The 15,629-nt window shown below is 54.1% G+C and overlaps 1 protein-coding gene across 3 annotated transcripts; it reads left to right on the forward strand.

The window, feature by feature from the left end:
* The first annotated feature begins 1,151 nt into the window (after positions 1 to 1,151).
* On the forward strand, positions 1,152 to 7,111 carry OSR2 (odd-skipped related transciption factor 2). Of its 3 annotated transcripts, none has more exons than XM_082290178.1 (4): positions 1,152 to 1,437; positions 4,323 to 5,049; positions 5,719 to 5,818; positions 6,551 to 7,111. In XM_082290178.1, the coding sequence occupies exons 2-4, from the start codon at positions 4,394 to 4,396 to the stop codon at positions 6,731 to 6,733; spliced, it is 939 nt and encodes a 312-aa protein (XP_082146304.1). In that variant the 5' UTR covers positions 1,152 to 1,437; positions 4,323 to 4,393; the 3' UTR covers positions 6,734 to 7,111. The 3 variants fall into 3 exon arrangements, with proteins under 3 accessions (XP_082146304.1, XP_082146306.1, XP_082146305.1); XM_082290180.1 differs by having other exon boundaries at positions 6,633 to 7,111; XM_082290179.1 differs by having other exon boundaries at positions 1,152 to 1,433.
* The last annotated feature ends 8,518 nt before the right edge of the window (positions 7,112 to 15,629 follow it).

A 15,629-nucleotide genomic window follows, 5' to 3' on the forward strand; every position in this document is an offset into this window, starting at 1 on the left:
TGGTGGCAGCCGCGGGCTGCAACGTGCGCCATCCTCGGCTGCGCTGCCCTGTGAGGGGACACGGCCAAACCTTCCTTTGCAGACTCTTATTTCCCTCTTTGATTAATTTTTTTCTTTCTGTACACTAAAAGGAGAAAAAATCCCGATGTAGCTGTAATTTACGTCCTCTTCTCTACCTCGGGCTTGAATTAACTAGCACAGACCTTCCCGTTGAAAATTTTTCAAAGCTGTCCTTTAAGTGCCATTTTCTCCGACGTCTTTCTGTCCTTTTCCAATTCTAGTTCTAATTTCCAGTACAGATTATACGATAAATTCCCCATACATGTGATTTAAATAACGCACACAACAAGATAATATTGCAGATAAAAAATGTAACCCAAAGTCGACATATGCAACCAGCCGCATTGCAGCTATCGACGAAAGTGAATTGGACGCCCAAATCGAGATATTTGAAGAGGGTTAGGGAGGCCCCATTTAGCAGTAAATTCCCCGGTAATAAATCGAAACTGCTTTCGAAACTATGTGTCTGTTCCAGGTAGGGATTGTGTGCTTAGTCACCGCGCATGGGGATGCCACCGCAGAGCTTTTCTGTCTGAATCTGCCCTTAGGCGACTCAATCGCAGTGAAAGAGCAGCGCCGAATTTCTGACAGCCTATGGGGCGACCCGACATGATGGCCACAAGCCCATTTGGACGTGAGCACTATCTGCACCCACTCTCGGCGACATGGGCACCCTCAAAACCCCACGCTCTAGGTTTGGGGGTGTTATTTTAGATATTTAAGCCAGTCGGGCCGACAATGTCACCCCAGCTGGGGCACGACGGGCAGCCGGGTTGGGCGGTGAGACGCAAGGAGCGCGCAAACACCCGCGGCCGGTAGTGGGGCGGGGGGCGTCGAGCTGTTCTCGGAGGGAAAAGTCACCTTAGGTGACACGGGGGGAGCGGGGGGCGTTCTGCCACTTTAAAGCCCAGTTGCTACCCAAACACAAGTAAACAGTGGGGCCGGCGCGGCGGGGCGGGCCGGGGCCGGGGCCGCGGCCGGGGGCGGTCCCGTCCCGTCGGGGCGGAGCGGCGCGGCCCCGAGCGCGGGGCTGTGCGCGCCGCGGGGTGGGCCGGCGGCGGCGGCGGGCGGGCGGGGACAGCGCTCCACGCCACTCACCGCTGAAATGTGATGGACCGGGCAGGGGGCGGCTCAGACTCGCGCCGAGCCTCGCCGGGGTCGAAGGAGGGAGGCTGCGGGCGGGAGGCGGCGATCTATGCCGGGGCCCCGGGACCGCCGCGGCCAGAGCTCAAAGCCGCCGCCCAGCCTTCCGCAACATGCCGGTCGCCGCCGGGCCCTGGCCCCGCTGAGCGCCCCCGTTGTGGATCTAATGTCTCCGTGAAGGTGCCGCGGCTCCCGCCTCAGCTTTGCCCCGGGAGGAGCAGCAGGCTGCGGTAGGTGAGTGGCTCCGCTGGCCCGCCCTGCCCGCTGCCGTCGGCGGGAGCGGGGCGGCCGCCCCGAGAGCGGAGCGTGCGCTCAGCCGGGAGCGCAGGGCCGCCGGGTTTACTTTCAGTTCGCAGCTTCGCGGCGGGTTGGGGTGTGGGTGTCCCCCCCCTTCCACGCCGCGGGCGCGTTGGTGTGAAGCCAGGAGACGGCAGCCTCCCGGGATGCGCTCTCGATGTTCTGCACGCGAAATTCCTAGCAGAGAGAAGCTAGTCCGTGCATGGACTGCGGAACCAAGCCGCGGGTCGCCCTGGAGAAATCCTCGGTCAGGGGAAACACCTGACTGCGCGGGCAGTGGCGGCCGCGGCTTCGGGTGAGGCCGTCGGGGAGCGGAAGCGACCCGGTGCCCGCCCGCTCCCTGGGTAGGACGGCAGCGCCTTCGGGGCACGGTCCCGGCCCCACCGCGGGAGAACGAGGAGGCGCGGGCCGGACCAGCAGGTCGGCGGCAAGCAGGTAGAGAGGGGTGTCCTGGCACCAGGCTTAATTTAATTAAGCTCTCTGAATGGAATGGGAAAAGGAAGCACCAAGGTTTAAGTAACATCCGTTTTTGGTTGACTTTCACCCCCCCCCCCCCCCCCCGTCTCAACACACCTTAACATAAATGGCCTTAAAATCACGTACGAAGGCACTTTCTAGTCTTTTTTGATACGTTTTACTAAAGTTACCTCCAAATACAAATAGTAACAGATGTACCGCCATTCAGACAGCAGTGTAGTTTTAAAAGTTTCTACCTTAAAATGCGGATTTCGTGTTCCGTGTTCAGAGTTGGGTTTTGGACAGCAAAACGAGCGTGGTGCAATGACACCCCCCCCCCTCCCCAGCCACCAAACGCAGTCGTAACAGAGGGAGCTCTGCCCTACGGAAACACTTCCCCTACTTCGGTCATAGCTTCCAGCCGGTGGCTCCGAAACCCAGCCTCAAACAACCAGGATGGAGGCAGGAGCCTTCGGAGCAGCCAGAGAAAAGCGATTTAATTGCTTCTGTTTCGGTTCCTCGCAGAAAGCGAACAGGAACTCACACTACGACATCTTTAAAAATAAGTCTCTATATATAACCACCCCCCACCCCCCAATAAAACGAAAAGGTCGCCATATGTAATAGGTCGTATCGATAACTGTCCCTGGTGTCGATAAAATCACAAACGAGGAAAACTGGGGAGCAGCGGAGGAAGCTCCGGAGAGCCACGACTCGAGGCAAACGAAAACAGGGGTAGGCAGCAGTGCAGTTCCCACCCGACCTCCCTGCCGCATTTCTTTTCCCCAGTCGGCCAATTGTGCGGTGCCACAAACGTGGAGGAAAGCTATTTTAGGAAAAAAACCCGGAAAGCAGCTTTCCAGCCGGAGTGTACGCGGTGCCAGCGGAACGGCAGGAGCCGGGCGGCAGCGGCCCGTGAGGCAGGGACACCGCTCACGGAGCCCGGGCTCTGCGCTCGGAGAGTTTCCTTTATTTTTGTTGTTGTTTGGAGGGGGTGGTTCAGGATTTTTGCGGGGGGACGGTCTCTTGTTTATTTTGGAAACTGAGCGTTACCAGACCCTCCACACAAATCCCTTGAGGTGCTGGGTCACCCTCGGCCCTACCTCTTGTTTACAGGCCCAGAGAGACCCTGGCGTTTGCTTTGGCCGCTTTCCTGGGTCGCGGCAGCCTCTTGGCTGCTGGAAGTGAACCCTCAACGAAAGCAAAAAAAACGGAAACGGCAGTGGCTTGCCCCCCATGCCGATGTCCCCCTACCCCGCGGGAGGGAGCGTCGCTCCGCGTCCGCCGAGGGGACTCCCTTGCGACGGGAGCAGCGGGCCCGGCGGTTTCGGTTGAATGGGCTGAGTGAAACCCTCTGACAGTCACACACTGCTCATTAGCTCACGGCCCCGCCGCTCCGGAGGAGCTCCCGGCCGGGGAACGCCCGAGGGAGTGCGGGGGATTCGGCCGCACTGCTCCGTCCCGCCGGGGCTGCGCTCGCCCTTCTCGGCCCTGCGAGACGGAGGGAGCCGACTACGGGGCAGCGCCGTGCCGGGCGGCCCTCGGCGGGCCGGGGAGGCCTCCGGGCCGGCCGCTCTCCTCGCCGCCGGTGGGATGGCTGCAGCGCGGGGGGCTGGGTAGGAGGTGTGCGTGCGGGGCAAGGGCTCCTTTTCTCTCTTTCGGTTATCTTGATAAATGAGTTGTTGTTGAAGGAAGAAAAATAAGCAACGGAGCTAGGAACGAACGCGGGGTTTATTCCCCCCCACTCCGCTCCCCGGGCCTGACTCGCCTCTCCGTGAGCACCCTGCTCTATCCCGGGGAGGCCCCAGCCAGGAGGGGTCGGGGGTCGGGGCCTCCGCGCCCGCAGGAGGCCGGACGGAGGGTGGGAGCGACGCCGGGGGCCAGGTCGGCGCGGGGGGCAGGAGGGAGGCGGCTCCGGGGTCTCCGCGGTGGGCGCTGCAAGGGAAGGTGGCAGGGTGACGGAAAGCGGAGAGGCTTCGTCCCCGGCCCCGTTTCTGTTACGCCTGTATTTTTGCACGATTCGTTTAACTTGAATCTGCGGCGCCTTCGGTTGGCTCGGTGCTGAGTTTTCTCCTTTCTATTTTAATTTGGGGTGGGCGTTTCGGGAACGCTATTTTTATTTATTTATTTACTACGCTTTAGCTTCTCCGGTCGAAGCGATCGCGCTGTGGGTCAGTGTCGGCCGCAGGTCCCGGCGGAGAACGGGAGCCTGGGCTGCGGCGGGGTGCTGGGGCCGCGGCAAGACAGTGCACCGGAGCCGTGCCTGTCCCTCCCTGGCTCCGCTGCTGCGCTCGCTTCGGCTAAGGAGCACCACGCTGCTCTCAGTAAAAGTGTCTCTCCCCTCCTTTCTCCCTCTTCCTTCCTAGGATTTTCTCCCCGTCTCGGAAGCCCATCAGAGGCACCAGCTGCTCGGCCGGCTCGCGCCCACCTCGGGAAGATGGGAAGCAAAGCTCTGCCAGCCCCCATCCCGCTGCACCCGTCCCTGCAACTCACTAACTACTCCTTCCTCCAGGCTGTGAACACCTTCCCCGCAGCTGTGGACCAGTTGCAAGGTCTGTACGGACTCAGCGCCGTGCAAACCATGCACATGAACCACTGGACATTGGGCTACCCCAATGTGCATGAAATCACCCGCTCTACCATCACGGAGATGGCGGCTGCGCAGGGCTTGGTGGACTCCCGCTTCCCCTTCCCCGCGCTCCCCTTCGCCACGCACCTCTTCCACCCCAAGCAAGGGGCCATCGCCCACGTCCTCCCAGCATTGCACAAGGACAGGCCCCGCTTTGACTTTGCCAACCTGGCCGTGGCCGCCACGCAGGAGGACCCCCCCAAGGTGGGGGAGCTCGCCAAGCTGAGTCCCGGACTGGCCTCGCCCCTGTCGGGCATCAGCAAGCTGTCCCCGGACAGGAAGCCTTCCCGCGGGCGCCTGCCCTCCAAGACGAAAAAGGAGTTCATCTGCAAGTTCTGCGGCAGGCACTTCACCAAGTCCTATAACCTCCTCATCCACGAGCGAACCCACACGGACGAGCGGCCCTACACCTGCGACATCTGCCACAAGGCTTTCCGGAGGCAGGACCACCTGCGGGACCACCGGTGAGGGACCACCACGACCGGGGTCGGGCCGTGGGCAGCCGGGGTGGGGTGAGCCTCTCGAGGGGGACGAGACTCAGCGGCTCCAGGAGCTCTGGGCTGAGCCAGGGAAACCGCGCAGGAAAAGCTCCCGGCTCAGATTCCGTGGCCACGGAGGGACGAGGGCAGCCGAAACCTGCGTTTTGTGTGGGACGGGTACCCCCCTGAGGGAGAGCCAGAGGGGTTCACAGCAGGAGATGAAGATCCCGGGGCTTTTGTGCTTCTGAGTCATGGCCCTGGGGGATGGAGGGAACAGGACGGGTCGCAGGTGGGCGCTTCCCTGCTGGTCCCCCATCCGTCTGCGCACACCGCGGCCGGTGCTGAGAGGCGCCCGCGGCCGCGGAGCGGAGAATGCTCTCCGCCTTCGGAGAAGAGCGGGCTAGGGTCCGGCCGGCAGCTCAGATGCTGTCCCGGTCTGGCACCAGAGAGTGCAGTCACGCTTCGATATGAATTATTGCAAATGTTTTGAACCCGCCAAGAAGTTTAACCATAAACAGAATAATAATGGAGAAGGGAGGAAAGAGCAGGGTGAGGGCGTCTGGGGGATTGTGTCGAGTTTGGGGGAGTGGGGTGTGGGGTCGTGTGTCCCACGCGCCTCCGGCAGTGCTGCTCACCCCACGGGTTGCCTTCCAGGTACATCCATTCAAAAGAGAAACCCTTCAAGTGCCAGGAGTGCGGGAAGGGCTTCTGCCAGTCCAGGACCCTGGCGGTCCACAAAACCCTACACATGCAGGTGAGCCCGGCGTTCCCCGGCCTTTCAACGTGTGTGTGCCGCCGGCGCGGACCCAACCCGGCCCGGTTCGGCCCGGCTCGGCTTGGCTTAGCCCGCCGCGGGGCAAGGGCGGTGGCCATCGGGGGAACGGGGCTCTGGTGGAGAGGGGAGGGGGAGGGGGCTCCGGCACTGGACGGTCCCGTGGGTTCGCGGGGGGCAGCGGCCGGTGGTTACCTCGGCGGCCGCCGAAGACCCGCGGAAAAACGGCGGCCGTGGGAGACAGGCTTTAAGCCAGCGGGGACACGGTTGGCGGCCGGGAGTGAGCCCCGGGTTCGGGTTTGTCCACGCCGCTGCTTCGAGGCGTTTTTCGTTGAGGGCTGCAGCCCTGCCCTGGCGGCGGCGGCAGGCGAGGGGCAGAGGGGCGGCCCGGCGGCGGGATGCGGTGCGGAGCGGTGCGGAGGGACCGCCGTGGCGGCCGGGCGGGCAGCAGGAGTCCCGGAGCGGGAGGGCGGCGCGGAGGCTGCTTTCCGTGCGCCCCAGGGGCGCGGAACATCACGACTCGAGAACTATCAAATAAGGCTTTTGGGGCAGGATAGGGAGAGGTGGGCGGCCGCCCGGCCGCACGGGGCTCCTCTCGTTCGTGTCGTACCCCGATATCTCAAGTTGTGCGTTGCGATGAGAAAAAGTGCAGTGATACGTTAAACCAGGTGGTTTGTGAAGGATTAATCCTTTGCTTGCTTCAAATCTGAACAGGAATCTCCACACAAATGCCCCACATGTGGAAGAACCTTTAATCAAAGAAGTAACCTGAAAACTCACCTTCTTACCCATACAGACATCAAGCCCTACAACTGTGAGCAGTGCGGCAAAGTGTTCAGGCGAAACTGTGATCTACGGCGGCACAGTCTAACTCACACCCCGCGGCAGGACTTCTAGAGCAGCCAGGGACCCGCGCCCGCTCCGGCAGCTCCAACTTGCCCACTTTACTCAAGGAGTGTATTGTAGGAACTCACAGACGCGCACACACACACACGGAGACACGCACGCAGACTCGGGGCCAAGCTTTCCTACCACATGTCTGCGAAACTCGTTTAGAGAGTGCGGACTGCAGGATCGGGCCCCTCTCCAACCCACACCCAAGCGTAAAGCTCATCTTGTAGATAATCGCGGCTCATTTTAGAGCTCTGTACAGAACGTGGTTTTTTCTTCATTTGTTTGTTTTGTATCGTGTCAGATGCACATCGATAACAAATCGTGGAGGCAAAGTATCTCTTTAAAAATGTATTTCAAAATAAATCTTTTTTTTTTTCCAAATACCTCCTGCCTTCTTGTATTATTCTCTGAGCATTTGGGCTTTTTTTTTTTTTCCTGCTGTGTCAATGCAATGGTAAAGCATATTGAATAAATTTCCTAGCTGGGTAATTGTACTGTCACAACAATTTTGGTGATCGCTTTTGTTTGGTCTGTTCTACTGTCGCTGTTGTGTTATCTATTGTTAAGTAAAATGAAAGTGCCTTATTTGAGAGTTTATAGCTCTATTACTTAATAGTATGAATGTCTAAATATTAACTTCTGTACTTTTTTTTCCTCATTTTCCCGAACGATTTTTTTTAAAAGAAGAAAAAATAAGAAATATTTGCAAATAAACAGATCTTAGGAAATAATGCATAGAGCCGTTCTTACACCAAAGCGGCTTATTAGTAACTTATTTGCAATCAGCCCGTATATTGTAAAAGTTATCCCTCTCACGGGGATTGCAGCAGGCAGCCTCCTGCCTGTAGACTTTGGACACGGGCAATTCACCTGCCTAGACAGGGACTTTATCCTGCAGAAGACGATTCTTTCCCGACAGCTCTGGAAGCAAAGAGCGAGGCGCCAATACCGCCCTCCGCCCCGGGCTCATCCGCGGGCCCCTGGCAGAGCTGCGGCACTGGGAGCAGGGATCCCCTCACCCCGTTCCCCTCCTCCATCTGCGCTGCCGAGCACAAGTCACGCCCAGGGGGTTGGACGGAGAGACGAGGAGAAGAGGGATTGTTCCCCCCCTCTCGGGAGACCCTCACCCCACGGTGGGGGCCCCCAGGCACTCCCCGCCGGGGTGGCTCTCGGCGACTCAGTATGTCCACCCCATGGGCCGCACGCTCAGTGCCTGCACCGGCTCTGCAGCCGGCAGGATGGTGGCACTGAACAATGGGCTCCCCTGCTTGTCATCCTTGCAAGCCTCTCACCAGTGCCTGTGGACTCTTCTGGAAAGGCATGGTGCCAATGCTGAGGCATTTTCCCTGATATACTGCAGGGTGACTTGGATGTGCATCCCCTCATTACCATCCCACTGCTCTTGTCACTTCTGGCACCCTCTCCACAGTGTTTTGAGTAGTTTGGGGCCACAAAAATTGTTCTTTCTCAGGCTAGGGGCAACCGTCCTGCCCTACTCCTCTGCCAAATAAAGGACCAGGTTAGAATAGCAGGGAGAAATCTCTTCCCCAGGCCCAGGGAGCCCTATCCAAGGAGAGAGCAATCCCCTTGCTCCCAGCTCATCAGGGAGGGCTTCAGTCCTGGACTCCACCTAGCAGGGTACCAGAACTCCAGGCTGGTCCATCCATGGAAAGGATCACAGATCCTAGCATGCCCAAAAGCAGCGGGTACTGACAGAGCTTGTGTGGCTACACTGTCCCCCTCCCTGATCCTCGTTGGTCCTTCGGCAGGGTAACCACACTGCCTGAACACTGTTAATGAGTAGCAAGTCAAAACCAGCAGTGCTTGGTCTGCAGTCAGACCATCAGTGCAGAAAGTGCTGCATCACTGCCTGCACTGCCTCCACAGAGGGCTGCCACGGGGCAGGGACTACAAGCCAGCCCTGCTCTGACCCAGACCAGGCAGACAGGTGAATTTCCACGGGTACAGCAGATATGACAGTCCCAAACTCAGACAATATTTATCATGTGGTCAAGGCCTATCTCTCCATCTGCCCCTATCCAGGAACATGGAGAAGGAAAGAAAGTTTCTGCAGCCAGAAATACTGGTCTGCTGGCTTAAGAGCAGCCTCCCTAGTCAAAGTTTGTGTCATTTGCTCTCTTCCTCTTCACCACCTGTGAACTTGCACTCCTTCTTTGCTGGGGTGCTGCACCCCTAGAACTATCTTCTCCCCCACCCTGCCCTGCCCTGCTGGCAAGCCTTGTTCTCCCTCTTCAAAATGCTTCTCTCTCCATGCTGCTCCTCTCCAAACCACTCTTCATGGCCATCTTTTGCTTCCTCTTCATGGGCATCTTCCCAATACCTGATGTCTTCCCATCTGACTGATTCTTCTACTCCCAGTGCATTCCTGTTCTCTCAGTAGGTTATTCCCTCGAAGTTTCTCTATCCTTATTGTCCACTGAGTTCCTGTCCCCAGGCCGTTTTACGTTCCCAAGTACACACAGCAAAGCTGGGATAACTCCATTTGAGTAAACACTCCTGTCAGGATACATATGTGCTTAGTCCGCTCCTCATAGGCCAAGTTCTATGTGAAGTTTGTTTGGAAAGAACTTAATCAGATGAAGAATATCAAAGCACAAAATTAAAGTGATTGTATATAGCTAAGGTTTTATTTAATTGTTTGGGGTTGCTTGTTTAATAATCTTCCTCCTGAGCAGACACAGATTGTAAATTTATCTTCTGAGGATTTCTAAAGTTCAGCAGCCAGAAAAAAAAACTAAATTACTGAAACGGGTCAATGACAAGCATTTCTAACCGTTGGTCCACGGACTGTTATTTTATATTTAAACCAGTAGCTATAATCTTAAAATGTCAGAGAATGATCTATTATTTCTCTTTACTCTCAATACACTTGCCTATAGCACTGCCACACCCCACTCACTTTTTAAAAAATCATCCCTCCCTGGAAAATTTCAGAGGCAGCTATAAAGAACATGTTAAAATACACATATGGTTTGTTGGTTTTAGACCTGTTGGGAACAGAAACAAGTTCTGTAAAGCTACCTTTTGGGCAGGGCTAGGGTTTTTATAGCCATAAAGTTCCATCCTGACTTTCACAATGCAAACACTAAATACAGCAATATTGCTGTGACTGCTGTTTGTGCCTTTGTGAAGTATCCTCCTTCCCTCTGGAAGTTCTCTGCTCAGTTACAGAACACAGCACACAGTTCCATGCTTCTGCAGTTTCTGAGAGCTTCCCAAACCACCTGCCTCCTGCTGCTCCGTGTTTCCCTCTCCCATTGCCACTTCTTTTTCAGCACTGCTTTTTTTTTTGCCTGCACTGGCATGGCTCATTCTGCACCTTTTGCTGTGTTAGAGGCAGCAGCTGCAGTGCTGTAGCAGGGAAAAGAACTAGCCGTGCTACATACCAGGGAGAAAAAAACAGCAGATAATAAGATATGTCACAATAATCTCCATTTTTGGGGGGCAAATTATTGCCCTTTAAGTTGCATCTGAAAACTGAGCTCTTTGCACATCAGTTGCTGAAACAGATGCTGTCCACAGCTGATGGCAGAGCAGCTCAGCCCAGCTAATTGTGCATAAAGCTTTTCTATGAGGTAAATATTACATAGCAGTGGCATATCATGCTATTCCAGACCAGCACAGACTATATCCAATGCCTGTCCAAATCTGCTGGCAAAACCCAGCTTTTTACCAGTACCACTCTAGGAATATGCACAGCCCAGATCTAAATGTCAGGCATCCAGCAGCAACCCAGGAATGCAGCATGGCCACCGGGTCTTGGGGCTGGTGCCCAGGGTCCCTTTGAGTAAAACATGTGAAAAAAACACTATTTATTGAACTCCTCTCTGCCTCCTCTCCCCTTTCTTTTTCCTCTTCCTTCTTCCTTCGCACTGCTCTACTTTTGGACATCTGGTTCAGGAGCTGCTTCTCTTACCCCAGACATCCTGTACTACACCCTGCCTCCTGCCTAGACTCACCTCCATCTCTTCCCCTACTTTTTCCCTCGTTTCTTTTTCACCTTCCCATGTCTCACCCCATTTCAACCTCTTTTCCTGAACAATTTCCTTCACTCAGACTTTTTGGTTCCCTCTTTTGAACCACTCCAACTTCCAGTTGTTGCCTCATTCTGTCCTTCAGCCACCAGCCCATATGAGGTCCTCTCTCTTCCCTGACCCAGAGCTTGTGTCCCCTGTGTGGTACTTCTCACACTCTGCTGGTCCTTCCTTGCTGATCCCATTAACTGATGCCATGTCCACGTGGCACTCAGGAGACACCAGAACAGGTGCCATAGATGTACTTGGACCCCTTTAAGCATGCTGGCTCTGACACAAAGCCAGCAGCATAATCCCAGGAGGACCAGGGCTGGTGGCAGCCTGGGCTACTCAGGGTGGAAGCACTGCTATCAGCAGTGCTGCAGCCCACAGACAGCAGGGGACAGGCAGGAAGGGGGACAGACAGCAGGAGACAGGCAGGCAGGGGACAGGCAGGAAGGGGGACATGGCTCCAGTGGAGACCTCGCATGCTGTGCTGGGAGATGCAATGGCCCCAGAGGAAGGACAGACTTCTCTTCTCAGACCTGGGAGTGCTGGCTGAAGGTGGCATCTCTTCTGGCTGCAGGCTACCACCAGCTGCAGCAGCCAGGCCTTGCAGCCATCACAGGGCTGGTTTGGATTTGGGGAGATGAGGAGCACTCCTACAACCTCTCCTCCATTGGGCCACGTTGAAAGGGGGTTGAAGAGGGTGGTGGGCAGTCTCTGGAACAATTGGGATTGTCCAAGTGAATCTCCAGGTCTTTAGAATCCATTTGAAATCAGCCTCGTCTCAGTAGGAGAGGGGGAGCAGCAGGACTTTTGCTTCGCTGAAATTCTTGTAGGATCCAGAGAGTGGCTCCATCGCCTCACACGGCTGAGGGCTGCAGCTGGGAGAAGATTACAAACCCCAGGTCTTTTCACTTTCCCTCTCTGCAGAAATCCCCCAGATTTCTGGCTTTGAAACAAGCTGACTTCACCTTGCCCCGATCTGCAGATCGGGGATGGAATCGAGAAAGAAACCTGCTGGCATGGGCGGTGCCGGTGGTGCCGTGCCGTAGGCAGTGCAGCGAGACTCCCACTCCCCCAGGCAGTGCCTTGACCTGAGGCTCCCTCGCAGAGCACTTGTGAGGACTCTCCTACATGCCAGGGCATTTCGGAGACCCATTTGTTCATCTGGGGGAAGCAGATTGACTGATTGCTTGCTTTTCTCTGTTCAAGTGTAAGAGGAAGCAAAACCTTTATTTCTTTTTCCCCTCAGAGATTCTTTATAAAGCATTATCTCTACTACTGCCAGCTGACAACCTTTGGCGTCACTACCACTCAGTGCACTGAAGATGCCTCAAGGTGTGTCAGTCGTGCTTCACGTCAATGCGCCTTGATGTATCTCTTTGGCTAGAATTGAAAGGTACAGTTTCTAAATCTCCCGGTGACCCATTTTGCATGGATCACTGGTGCGCTAGAATGTAGCTACTCCTTCCCATCGTGTTAATGCAAGTTTGCCTGCGTTCAAAGCAGCCTGGCCTCCATGTGCCACGCTGAGCACAAACGGAGAACTCGCGCTTGGGTCTCTGTGAAACGGGCGCAGCTGCGTCAGACTTAATATCTTCCACACAAGTTACATGCTTTAGGTGTTTTCATTGCTCTATCGTAGTCCCTTTATTTAAACATTGTAAATTCTTTTGCTTGATAAACACAGGCAGACAGCTGGGTTTTCTTAATCTTGGGGCTTATAGTCAGCAAGCACAGTGAATGCTCCCAGGTTGCAGAGGCACCCTCTCCTGCCCGGGTCCCGTGGGCCCCGCCTCAGCTAAGCTGGGCAGCAGCGCTCACTGTGTCACCAGGAAAAGGACCAAAAAGGCCTGCGAGGGGGCTGCTCTGGTCACAGGTTGCCTGCCTGAGTGTCCTTGAAGCCAGCCCTGGGGACAGCCCTAATTAGTACTTCCAGCGCAGCCCTGTGGCTCCCTGGGCTGTGCTGGCTGTGCACTGCCCTGTCTGCCGGCACACTGGGATGGGAAGGCGGGTGGCGGGAAGGCAAAACCTCAGGGGCCCTTCTAGAAGGCCCTGAGGCCCAGCTGTGATGGCAGATGGGATTCATGGGCAGCTCCAGCCCCAGGCATGCTCAGGCTGCCTTCGAGGGCAATGCAAATGCAGTGCACCTGCCCGCAGGGTGCCATGGCCTCCTGAGTCCTTTAAAGGATGCATGGGCTGGGTACAATGTAAACCCAGTGCTGATTTAGTCCAGGAGCTGGTTCTGCTGGGATGAATCATTTAACCACACAAGCACCCCATGGCTCTGCCTCTCATTTCCATGTTGTGGCCTTCTTTTCCCACCCCACAGAGGAAATGATGGCCCGATCCTCGGCATGAACCGCAACAGAAAAACGCTAGGGAAACAAGGAAGCATTCGAGGGCATTTCAGTTATATATACAACTGAATAAATCTGGGTGATTGAGTCAGATCCTCACCAACTTCATTTGTCATGTGCCGATTATCCTCTAATTTTATTTCATGAAAGCTGGGTCTTGAAATTAATGCTGCATTAAGAGGTATGTGGCAGCTCACACTATCACATGTAATGTTCCTGCCAAGCTACAACTGTACCTTTGTCATGATTCATATTTTCAAACTCCCATTAAAAAGGTTAAAAGCAGATTTTCAGTAGTTCAGCTGTGGGTACCTCACATTTTTCTGAGTCTCGCCTAATTTGCCTAGTTAAAACAAAAAACAAACTCTAGACACACCAAGTTTTTAATGAAAAATTAGTCTGCAATGCAGTCATGTGGTCCTGTCCTTTTCTGGGGTGCACAACAGGTCCAGTTCCCTAAAATGACCCAGTAAGTTCAAATGAGCTTACTGGCATTATTGCACAGTAGTGAGGGCTAAACGTGGGGACCTTGCTGCCTTTGCCTAGGTCTGTCCTTACGTAGGCAGCACTTGTTTGTCTACTTCAACAGGGCTTTCCAACTGGGAAGTGAGGATGTGGGCAAATGAACGAGTCACTGCAGGGCAAACAGGGGATGTGAAAGTTCAGCACCTCAGCTACTGCCCAGAAACTGCTCTAATGTATTCTTTAACCCCCGCATAAATGCAAACTCACTTTTCCTCTCCCACAGGGAGTGATATACTTGGCTTTTGCTACAAGATGCTGTGGGTAAGAGGGTGCAGGTGGACACTTGCCACCACAGAGCAGCCAAACTGTAGGCTGATGGCAGTTGCTTGTCTCCCTCAACTCTGGGGCACAGCAGGTTAATTTCCCTAAAAGCCCCACTGTAAAATCCTGATTCAGGGGAGGAAATGGCACGGGAGCTTCGGTTTTCAATTGGCCTTTGCTTCACAGCCACTTGCAGGCAGCAACCTGGTTTGACTAAAATTCGTCAGGTTTCAGCAACAGGAAATTGCAGATGAGAGAATGCTCTGTAAAGTGCATTTGCTCAGTTTCAGTTGCAAGCCGTGAAAAGTAGCAGCTCCCTAAGCTCTCAATCTTAACCCTGCTATTAATACAGTTTTTTCTAATAGCATTGAGACTAATGCAGCATGAGGGTCTTGTTGTAGTAAACAATCTCCCAATGATGTTCAAGAAACCCACGTCCTGTCTTCACACAGTTTGCTGTCTAAATGTCCCAGCAAACTCCCAAGCACCTTACAGTGTCCCAGCCAAAATACAGATGGTTAGGAAGGTGACTCTATATTAAAACCTAGTTTTGAGGTGTTTCCTGCACCAGAAAGCAGAACAGGCACCCTGAAATGCTTCTCGAGGCAATGATGCATGCTGTTCAGGGCTCATGAGAGGAGAAATTAGGGTTTTAGCCAGTGCCTTACTCTTTTTCCTTGGAGAGCCCCAGGGACTGTCCTCATACAGATGCTTGCAGTGCAAGGCAGGAGAAAATCCCTGCCCCAAATTTGGATGGGCTTTGCAACCTGCCCCCGAGGACTTAACACCACTCTGGTTTCCATGCTGCTCTCACTGGTAATGTAGACAGTCTGTGGTAGTATAAAAGCTGTTCAAGATGGTTGAATAAACTGCTAGGACTCTCTGCAGCACTGAAGCCTGAAAATATATTCCTCCCAAAGAAGACAGGAGTGGGATGGATGCATGGCTGATAGGAGCAAGGCTGGCTGGTGTCTGCCCCATGGTGAGGTAGTGACTCTTCCCACTCCCTGAGGACAATAGGCCCCATCCTGGGAGTGGACTGGTTTCAATATGGGACTCTCCATCTTGATCCAGTTTGGATGGGTCAAGACATGTTGAGACATGCCCTTTCAATATGCTGCATTTTATTAAAAACAAAGTAACTGTGGGCCAGATTGTAAAACTAGGTGGGCCTCATTTGTCTGTCCCTACTGTAAGCCAATGAAACCTTCAACATATTCAAACTCTCACCTTTTTACCCATTTGAATGAAAAAGCATCACTAATAAAAGAAAATGACTCACCTAATGCTAAACCTGAGCTCTGTAGATCAGCTTTGATCAAATTCACTGACATTTGGATAACTGCGTTATTATAACTAAAACATCTTTTAAAGTTTTTTTTTCCAGACGTTCATTCTTTAAAATTTGCTTTGATCACTGTGCATATCCTTTTCAGCAGAAATTTGTCCACAGAGGGTGAATTTTTTTCATTTGTTTTGCATATGGATTCTCTTTCCTTTGTTCATATTTTAAATCAGTGAAGCTACCCTTCAAGTTAGCCCTTACAATAAAAATGCAGCTACTGTGTGGCTTTTAACAACTCATTTAACCCATCTGTGCTTCCATAGTCTTGTTAGAAACTCAAGGCAACTCACACTTATTTATGCAATCAGGCTGATCATGAGGCTTAATTAGATTTTTTTTAGGATAAAATAAACATTTCAGAAGGGTAG

The sequence above is a fragment of the Coloeus monedula genome (genome assembly GCF_965178545.1).
Source record: "Coloeus monedula genome assembly, chromosome: 1".
Taxonomy (NCBI): domain Eukaryota; kingdom Metazoa; phylum Chordata; class Aves; order Passeriformes; family Corvidae; genus Coloeus; species Coloeus monedula.

Coding starts and splice junctions, on each gene's coding strand:
- OSR2 (XM_082290178.1), top strand. CDS start 4,394: ATGGGAAGCAAAGCTCTGCCAGCCCCCATCCCGCTGCACCCGTCCCTG. Junction 5,050..5,718: donor GACCACCTGCGGGACCACCG/GTGAGGGACCAC, acceptor GTTGCCTTCCAG/GTACATCCATTCAAAAGAGA. Junction 5,819..6,550: donor ACAAAACCCTACACATGCAG/GTGAGCCCGGCG, acceptor AAATCTGAACAG/GAATCTCCACACAAATGCCC.